The sequence below is a fragment of the Polypterus senegalus genome, chromosome 4, assembly GCF_016835505.1.
Source record: "Polypterus senegalus isolate Bchr_013 chromosome 4, ASM1683550v1, whole genome shotgun sequence".
Classification (NCBI taxonomy): domain Eukaryota; kingdom Metazoa; phylum Chordata; class Cladistia; order Polypteriformes; family Polypteridae; genus Polypterus; species Polypterus senegalus.
In genome coordinates, this window is record NC_053157.1 from 221,069,547 (window position 1) to 221,080,284 (window position 10,738).

General features: G+C 39.0%; 1 protein-coding gene across 1 annotated transcript; it reads right to left on the reverse strand.

Annotated features, from left to right (window-relative positions):
- Window positions 1-2,874: 2,874 nt before the first annotated feature.
- On the reverse strand, window positions 2,875-6,164 carry foxi2 (forkhead box I2). The gene is made up of 2 exons (XM_039751989.1): window positions 5,416-6,164; window positions 2,875-3,977 (listed from the first exon to the last, which is right to left on the reverse strand). The coding sequence occupies exons 1-2, from the start codon at window positions 6,008-6,010 to the stop codon at window positions 3,442-3,444; spliced, it is 1,131 nt and encodes a 376-aa protein (XP_039607923.1). The 5' UTR covers window positions 6,011-6,164; the 3' UTR covers window positions 2,875-3,441.
- Between the last annotated feature and the right edge of the window lie 4,574 nt (window positions 6,165-10,738).

The following is a 10,738-nucleotide window of genomic DNA, read 5'->3' on the forward strand; positions in this document are numbered from 1 at the left end:
CACTTGTGAATTGTTAACTTTATCTTAGCCATCTTTCAAATTTCCATCGGCTTGAATTAACACGGCTATGTGTGAGAAGGCAATTGGATGTCACGTTATAACTGGAAGGAGGTATGTGGATGTGCTCTTATATCTCATTCATTACAGTTTCTGCTTTTAATATTTGTGTGCATGCTTTGCTATGAGGAATTTTATTTCTTTAAATAATAATAATAATAATAATAATAATAATAATAATAATAATAATAATAATTGCAATCATAATAAAATCATTAAAGGCATGCCAGGTAAAAATTGCTTGTTAATCAATGTAGCATGGCCAATAAGGTCCTGGATTGTCCTTTAGGAAACTGTTATAACAAGTGATGGACTGGATTTACTTTGAATTGTATCTATCTAAGAATATCTTAAGATGAATACTCTATGTATGAATATGGTAACCAGTGACAGCTGGAAGGTGAGTGTGTTGTAAGTCAGATAGGCATTTAAAAATTGGAGACATTCTATCTATCATCTATCTATTATATAGTGTCTTGTCTATCTATCTATCTATCTATCTATCTATCTATCTATCTATCTATCTTATAGCACCTTTATTTCTATCTATCTATTTATCTATCTATCTATTGCAATATAAACATATAAAAAACAGTTCAATGTAGCAAAAAAGAAGATGGTGAATATTTTGTAATGTATCAGAGAGAATTTCCTGTCAGATGAAGTAAGATCAGCTGATGTAAAATGTCTTGCTTGCTTCTTTAAGACTGAAGTTTTATACCTGAGATCACCACAGGACACCTCGACCTCCTGCTATACCTTCAAGTGGATTAAATGGGTTTGAAAATGGGTGGATGGGAAAATGCATTACATAGTAGCAGCATATTACTACAAATCACAGAACTGGCTTTCTTTCTATCTTCCTTGACTCAGTTGAAGTTAATGTTGCATCAAATATAAATTTTCCCCACTTGCTCTTTGTGAACTGTAGCCCACCGGCTAGCCCTGATAGCCAATCACTTTATCACACTGAGAAAATCTCTTTATTTATTGAAGAAATATGGAATCAGTTGTTTACACACTTCTGGATTTTAAGTAACTGAAAGTGTGACATACGATAACTTAAACAGAAACAGAATGCCCGTTGAAGCCTGGTTTAGATGAAACAGTCATTAGAGCGTGCAGTACATTCAAATGTACGGTATGTTGGTTTAATTTCCACGCACCTTCACTCTTAAAAATAAAGCTGACAAAGTGTTTCTTCAGAGTAGTCTCATTTTATGACTTCTAAAAGGACCATCCATATGACCGTTTCAGAAAGAATCTTTGATTATTATGATCCATATTGGGCTCGACAGATACCCACTAATAAATAGTCACAGATCTGTGAAAGGCCGGTGGGTTTCTAATTTTACAAGGGCTCTTTCTGCACACAATGACAGGCTGAGTTTAGGTTCTCTTGATCTCTATAAACGTTACAGATTTCTGTTTTATCCACGTATTTCCAACTCCCAACGAACCAGATTTATATGCAAAGAAGCCTTTCCAGAGTGATACGGATCTTTGTCAGGTAAAGGATCTCAGAGGAATCACACAATTGAGTAAAGTGTCAATAAGTATAATATTTTTATCAGTGTACTGAACAAATGTTGAAAGAAAAGTGTCATGTGTGCCAAGGCAGCACTGCCCATTACAGAAGAGCACACATCCCTGTTATTAAGTGATTTATTTTTATCCTAAAACAAATTATTTAATTAAACTAATAGCAGATTACTAGACTGTTGTGAAGATAATTGTATTAATAAAAGGAGGCTGAATTGAAAATTGACAATGCTGTGTGAGCTCAGCTTGGAATTACATTGAAGAGGCTGGCATCATACTGGCACTTAACATTTAATTGAACTGCAGTAGTGCTGCTATGGCACTGACAGGAACAGCGAGCTAAATTTAGGTGGGCAGGACAGACAAAGACTTGGCTCGTATTAGTAAAAAACAAACAATACTCGGACTTGCCGTGTCTTATGTAAAAGTTGATCGTAATTAGGCACACACATGTTTTTTTTTCTAATATGAAGATAGCAATTTCCTTTCTGCTTTTATTACGTCTGTGAAGTCCATGAATGCTTACAGAGGACCTCAAAGCGTCTTATTGGCTGTCCTGTGAACAAATGACACCATCTCGAACTGCATTATAATAAAACAACAATTAGCATCGTCCATTGGCTGCTATCAATCATTCCCCAAAGTAACAAAAAATTCTCCACTCCTATTGCTCATGTTAAAAGTAATAGTTATTACACTTTTTCACACAGCTTATCATTTTTTCTGCTCACTTAATGCCATTCATTGCCACGTGGCACCAGCGCCTTCCGTAAAGCCCGGCCGGGTCGCCAGTCCATTGCCATACAGCTACACTCACACGGGGCCATTTATTTCACTCCAACTTGTTAATGAATTGACACCAGCCTGGGTGGGGTGCAGGATATGTGTGTGCTGGGGGTCTTTCTCTTACTCATTGTGCACTGTTTAACAAAAACTTGTTTCTTCTCTCCGTTTCACAGACTTCATCAAGCCCGTGCTTGTAAGACAACTGAAAGATCTGTGATTCGACAATTTGTTTCGTGGCATTCCCACCCGCTCAGGATTTTTTGGCTCAGTTAAAGACTATCTACTTCAAAGAAGCACAAAGGATCATCTTCTTTGCCGCTTCCCAAATGTAATTGTCTTGTAACACTATATGCTCTATTTTCCCTCATGTGTCAAAATGTTCTTCTTTTATTTAATTACTTACTTTTGCGCCGGTTCTTTAATGCCGGTGTTGGGTTACAAAGAGACACGCTGATAGAAATGACTACACACAGGGTGCAAAAGGCATTTCTTCCCTCTTTTATTACAACGTGTTCAACAACGTATTTTACAAACCTATTTTAAAAAAAAAAATGTTACATTTATACAAACCCACCTTATAAATAGGTATTAAGAACATAATTTACAAAAATATAGAATACAAAATTTATATTAATATATACAGATGCATATTTACATATTTTACATAGGATTGGAACGATCTGCGCGATGTAACACCGGAATAAATCTTTACGTCAGGCTGTCAGTGACTCAGATAGAAAACACGCCAGGGCCAGCAGTTCGGGACATTCGTGGCTACCAGCGAAAAACTGAGAGTGTCAAACAGGTCAGTTTTTATGGACAGATCGGAGTTCATAAGATTGTGCCCACTGCTTGTACGCAGTTAGGTCCAAGGGTCCATGAGTGGCGTATCCTCCCTTCGGAGACCGAGAAGAAAAAAAAAACGTTGAGATATATGAACCTACACACCATAAAATTCGCAAAATCGATTAATCCAGTTCAGGTTTATTTATTTATGTATATGGACTTTCCATCCGCTTAAGAAAAAAAGGCATTCCATCGGTTTCAGCGTAACTTCTAAACTTCAGTGCCCTCTCTGGGGTATATCAAGCTGTTAACACTGAAACTGTTGTAGAAATGCCCGTTGTATTGGCCCGACTGATTCCCATTGAAAGAGTTATAGTAAGCACTCCGGTTTAGATGCGTGCCGTTGTCCGTCACGTCGGATCCGCTGCCTTCCTGGGAGGCGCTGCATCCGTAAGAACCAATGCTGCGCTGGGAGAGCTCGGCCATGAGCCCCAGTGATACCTGCCTGCTCCCGGCGCCCGCGCCCAGCGCTGCCATGCTGTTGAAAAAGTTACTGAAGCAGGGGCTAGAAGACACACTTGGCGGAGAAGCACTTTTAGGGTCGTCAGAGGTGGGTTCCAATTCTGGGGAGGACGGATCCAGAAGCGGGGGGCTCTCGGAAGTTTTGACGACGACATGGGCGCGGCCGTCCTCGGATTTCCCGGTAGCTCCGTTTGTGTCTGTCCGGCGTTTTCTCTTTCGGCGGAAATTACCGTTGTCAAACATTTTTTCACAGTTTGGATCCAACGTCCAGTAGTTTCCTTTTCCTGTAACGAAATAATTAAAATATGATAGATAGATAGATAGATAGATAGATAGATAGATAGATAGATAGATAGATAGATAGATAGATAGATAGATAGATAGTGAAAGACACTATATAACGAGAGATAGATAGTGAAAACCACTATTGATAGATAGATAGATAGATAGATAGATAGATAGATAGATAGATAGATAGATAGATAGATAGATAGATGCCGATAACTCCTTTAAACATGTCATAATCTAACAATGTGAAACTGTTAACAATCCATTGCACATTTTCAAATTACCGCTACCTATTTAGAATTTTTTTAAATGTACGTGATTATAATTTCCAAATGAATGCCGGTATATTATTGCAAATCCAAAATCAGTTAGCAGACAGAAAAACTATTATATAAAGAACCGGAATATATGGTGTATACATTTAATACACATTGTGAAAGAGAAGGGGAGTGAGAAACATATTCCTATATATATTTTTTTCCCCAACATTCGCCAAAAAATAACATACACAATAAATTTCAGTGTTAAATTTGCACTTATTGTGTTGAAGTAACTCTTAAAGTGCGTAAATTGTAAAAGCGTTAACTATGGCATAGTGGTTAAAGCTTTGGACTTTAGACCCGGAGGTTTGAGGTTCAAAAACGGCAATTAAAACATTGTGACCATTAGAAAGTAACTTCACCTTCCTGTGCTTTAATTGGCAAACCGATAACAAGTATTCAACTGTATTTCTCAAATGTTCAAAGTTACCTTGGTGTCAGTCAAGTAATAATAGTTAAAGTTGTTATTTCAACGCTAGTGATTTACTGGCTATAGAACAAAGTAACAGAAGACAGGCATGAATAAACCACAGGTAGTACACACCACCCCGGATCGACTAAAATTTGGCACAGAAATATTTAAAGGTTCAATTGATCTTAAATGGTACCACTACAAGCAAAATTTACAGACCTACCGCGCATGATCCGTTTAACAAATGCACGTGTACTCGACGATATACGTCCACTTACGTCAGTTATTAAAGTAAGTTAGTGTCATGGACTGAAATTACTATACGCACGATCCATGCAGGCCTTTTCTAATCTGTTTACCCAGTTCAGGATAGTGTGGATCTTATACCAATTCCAAGGTGCAAGATTAGAAAAGAGCCCCGGGATAGGCGCCTGTCTTGATGTTCTAAACAAACAGATCCGTATGGCGTATATAGCGCCTTTCATAATATTCTAATCAGAAGCGTCATACAATGTTCTTGCCTGTGAAATTTTACACCAAACTACACTTCAGATCGCGAGTAGTCAACGGCTAAAGTCTCAGTTGTCAGCTCTGATACGTTTAGGTGAACCGTTAAAGAAATTTACGTAAGCTAGTGTATCAAACAGTCGGAACTGGCAAACATTCTACTTCTCTCTCTCTCCGTCTTAAATTTGTCCTTACCTGGGTCATCTTCGTCCCTCGGCACTTTCTTAAAGCAGTCGTTCAACGACAGGTTGTGCCTGATGGAATTCTGCCATCCCGCCTTACTCTTCTTGTAAAAAGGAAAGTTATCCGCCACATACTGGTAGATCTGGCTCAGCGTGAGCTTCTTCTCCGGCGCGTTTTGAATCGCCATTGCTATAAGAGCAGAATAAGAGTAAGGAGGCCTGACTAATTTTAGGAGCTCCTCCTGACTAGCGATTGACAGCCAGCCCAAATCGGCACCACTGAAGCCCGTGGAGTTTGGTAGAAATTGTCTCTGAGAGCCGTAGGACGGGGGCATGAACGTGGCCGAGTTGTTTCCATGGAGATACGAAGGGGACGTATTTACGCCGGGTCCGTTGAGCCACAGGTAAGGGTTGGCAGACGGTGCGTAGTCCCCCAGCCCGTAGCTGCCCGGCCTCGGAGAGCTGTGCAGATTTTGCTGGTGATACATACTGAAATTGTCGCAGTAGACGGCCATCTCCGGCGCTTCTTGTGCACTTTTCGGGTGGGGCTGGTGAGGGTTCGATCCTGGTGAACTCTGGTGGTGGATGTGCGAGTCAATGGAGTTCATAATCGCCACATGAAGCCTCTAAGTTGGTTTCTTTTCAAGACGTTCGGAATCGCAACAAGTGCCAAAGTGCAGGAAGAAGTTTCCCAATTTATACCTGATCAAACCGATGAGCGCTACTTGGGGCATTAGTGCTGGGAGTTGTTACAGTGGATTGAAAGAACCAATTCGGAGCAGGGGCGGGCAACAAACTACACTGGCACCAATCAGGTCCTGGCAGTCCCGCCTACCTGCGTCCTTCTCCTGTTGCACAGGACGTTCTTCAGCGAGCAGGAGCCACCTATCTGCGCGGCTTATCCCTGTCTCTTGCACCGATCTGCCCTAGGCAGGCTTGCCTGTCTGAACCATACCCCCCTGCGGGGATCTGCACAGGCTGGCGCACCTGCCTACACCCACCAGCAGTAGACCCGAAAGCATTCACGTATTTACCCCCATCGTCTTTTTAAAATGTTGAATCAACGAAACATCAGCGCCATACTCAGCCTTAATTTTTTATAGCGCCTTTTGAAATAATAATAACAACCGTTTAACATCATGAACCCCGTTAACGAGCGTGTCCATATTCACTCACCGCTCTCATCATTTATCATGCAGTCCCGTAAACACATTGAGGTCTGTGATACACGTGGACACTAAAAACGAAACGCACAATTTATGAATAGATCGCCCTCTTCAGGCCCACTTTTCGTATTTGGAAACGGAAAACGGGAGACGTTCTCTGCTTTTCCGTGTATATTAAAAATACTTAAGTTTTAGATTAGCTGGAAACTCAAAAGTGGCGTGGTTTAAATAATTGTGTGCGTGGGTGTGCGCGCGCGCGTGTGTGTGTGTTAGGCTGACATCCGAGTCCACCGAGATACCTTCATCTAGTTTATATGGGTTTAAAAAAAGTGTGGACGGATTAACAAATTAACTGATTTCTTTCTTTCTTTCTTTCTTTCTTTCTTTCTTTCTTTTAGTAAAAAAATCAAAATTGCAAAACGTAAGGCGAAAATACAGTAAGTAATATAGTAACATATTAACGGATGTTTTCTTTCTTTCTTTCTTTCTTCCTTTCTTTCTTTCTTTCTTTCTTTCTTTCTTTCTTTGTTTAAAGTGAAAACATCAAAATTGCAAAACGTAAGGCGAAAATATAGTAATTAATATAGTAACATTTTAACTAATGTTTTTCTTTCTTTCTTTCTAGTGAAAAAAATAAAATTGCAAAACGAAGGCGAAAATGTAGTAAGCTCGTTTTTTAAATTTTTTTTATAGAATTTGTTGTTTAACCTAATTTGTGAAAGATACAAATAAATATTTTCATTTTATTGCAGTAAATATAATAATTACAATAATTCCATTACAGACAATTCAGGGTCAGTCAGAAAAAAATGGCAAATATTCCACAACAACAACAACAATATTATTATTATTATTATTATTATTATTATTATTATTATTATTATTATTATTATTATTATTATACATGAGAGGTCTGGTTGAGCTCTGGCGAACGCACCAGCGTGGCTTAGTACGCAAGACCTAAACCAGACCTCTCAGGAATAATAATAATAATAATAATAATAATAATAATAATAATAATAATAATAATAATAATGCTTCTCTAAAATAATAGAGAATGAAGAAACAAGTGGTAAAAAACGCGAAAGTAACACGAGCAGATGTCGTATACAGTCTTCTGTATATACAATGTGAGTGTCTGTGTATGTAAGTGTGTTGGTCTCCGTCTTTCTCTCTTTTTTAATAACAATACAAATTACTAAACTTCACTTCAAATGACCTAACCATGGCATAGCCTTTCTCTTTGTCCTCAAACGTTAATTGCCATATTAACTATATTCCAGAAAGTGTTTAAAACGTTAATGACCTTTATTTTTTGGAGATCACGCAAAGTAAACTAGCTAAGTACACTGAAAGGAGAAACAAGCCTCTGAAGTGCAACAACCGCCAACATTCTCAATCTGTCTAGCAAATGAACACTTTGTTCGCCAAACCACCACAAATCACCATACCGAGTACCATAAACAGTCATAAAGTACCGCAAGCCGTCGTCCCAGGTTTTTAGAGAAGTGCCTGAAAGTGATGTTAATGGTAGCAAAAGGCAGGTTTTATGTAAAGGAGCGCCAATTAAAACAACGGCAACGAGTAACATTTTTCGCGATCGAAACTTAAAGATGCCGTGCAGCTGATTTTTTTTTTTTAGGTGAAATTGTTTATTTTGTTACATTGCCACATGTTCTCACGAGGCTCTGCACTTTTGAAGATCGTATGCTGTCATTTCCATTTGCGTTTAGTTTGCATCGGCCTTAGCAGAAAGCAGGCTTTGGTGCAATTAGAGGGTAGCGGGTGATCTCGGTATTATTTGGCTCAGAAGGTCACGTTGCCGTCCAGTGTTTGAGCACTATTTGGAATTTCAGCTTTGGTACCCTCGGTGTTCACTTTACCAATAAACTACATTGAAGGTGCTGTTCCAAGTATGGTACGGTGACTACTTAAGACCTGCCACCGTTAGGATGAAGTGTCTTTACAGCTACCAGGGGCTTATATTTCTTTTCGTTTGCCATGCAGCTCTGAACTAAAAATATTTTGGCTTTAACCTCCGAGGGTACCTGCATGTTCTGTGACATAATGCTGATATGGGCACAGGTTTACTGTTACTGTATGCATTGACAGATTGAACAATTACTAAAGATGGTGCTGGCAACAAAAAAATCATCATTTATAATGATGATGATGATGATGTATATTGGACCTACTCCATACTTATATGCCTGAAAAAGTCCTCCTAATTGTTCAATATTTAGTAATTTGCTTTAGTGTTTGCAACAGCCAATCAGGGAAAAATGGCAGAGAAGGTGTTTTGTGCCTCAGCAACGGGTTGTAAAGAGCGCTGTATGAAGCTGTGGGTTGGCACTTTGTTCTGTAGACCTAGCCGTGTGTGACTACCACCTGTTCCTCCAGGGCTTCCTCTGTTGGATGCACTACGATAACGACGTGGACGTCAAGTCAGCTCAAGGAGAGCGGTTGCACAGGCAAGACAGAATATTTTATTTGAAAGGCTTTGAAAAAAAAGGTATTTGTTAGAACAAGTGTATTATCTCAATTACTGTGCCATTCCTCAATTAGAGTATAAATTGACCCAAATTGGCACAATTTGCAGGTATTCCCAAATCGTAATCCCCTCTGTTCCTGCTGAGTAAATTGAACCTAATTTGTAGTTCTATGTGCGTTTATCATGTAATTCAGCGTTTCTCAACCTTTATGTATTTGCCACCCGGGTTTTCATAACAGTTTTAATCGCCCCCTCTAACATTTTTTTGAAATGTAGATTCATATTTTAATATACCTACTTAACTTTTATCAACATTTATCTAACTCTATATTTATTGTTCTACTATCAGAATGTAGATTAAGTTAATTTGTTTTGGTTTCAACAGATGGTTTTTTTTTTCATATTTTTGATTCTTGTTTTCTTTTTTTCACATCTTCGCGCCCCTTTTTTTGTTACTTTGCACCCCTCTAGGGGGGCCCGCCCCACAGGTTGAGTACCACTGATGTGATTTGTATCATAGCTTTGGATTTGTTGCAGCATTCCAAGAAGGAAGCAATCCATAAAAAAAAAAATACAATCAATTGTTTTAACTCATCCCTGACAGCTCAGATACCCATTAACAAGTCACTGCTCTGGATCCAGTCCAGCACACCATTCCTCCCAATCGCTTCACTCCAGCTATTGCTGTCATTCTCTGAGTAAGACTGGACAGGGGAGTCTGAAGCACCACCTTCTCTAGCTAAAAGTCACATTGAAGTGACATTCTTCTCCAAAGAAATAACATCAAAGTGTACAGCACCCAGCAGGTGGCATGTGAGCATGTTGATGCCATCCTGAGTCTGGGCTACTTCATAGTAAAGAAAACAACCCCGAGTTTAAAATCTGTTCCTAGAGGCAGCCTTTTTTACATAGAAACACATTGGACTAAATCAAGCTGGTTAGCATGGTTGACTGAAATGTGTGTGGAGTTATCCTGCATACACCTGTCACCTGAGTGGCATTAAACTGAAGAGACAGTAAACTGCGTAAAAGACTGAGCCCAAATCAAAGATACTTACAATACACACTAACCCAGTTTATTGAAAAACACCCCCTATCTAGCTCCAGGGGAGCCCACGAGTCCCCCTTCTTATCAACAGAGGCTCTTTTTGGATGATCTTTTTCTAGTATCTTTTTAAAGACCTTTTTGTTAGCAAGAATCCCATCAGAAGGATTACACTTCTAAAAAGATGCGTCCAAGAAATACAAGAGTGCTAATTCTGAGATTGGGGAACAGTCCTAGTTATTGTAAGTCAAGTCAGGTGTAAGAAGAAGAAGAACAAGAAGATCAGAAATGCAGAAGAAATATTGTGGAGGTCTAGCAAGCAAAGAAGCACCCACCCTAGCTCACATGCTTGTTAAAGTTCTGTGGTACTTTCAATCATAATCCTCTGGATGGAACCTTCAGTAGAAGACAAAGCACTTGTCAAACAACATCAGCATTTTCAAAGGTTTCATAGCATTACCCTCTTTTAAAATAATAAGAATAATAAACATCATCATCATCATCATCATCATCATCATCACCACCACCACCATTACAATACCTCAGGTTTATGTCTTTAACTATCATCAGCAGCAGCAGCTTGATATTGCCTTATTTAAAATAATAATGCACCATTCACATTGGCAGACTTGTT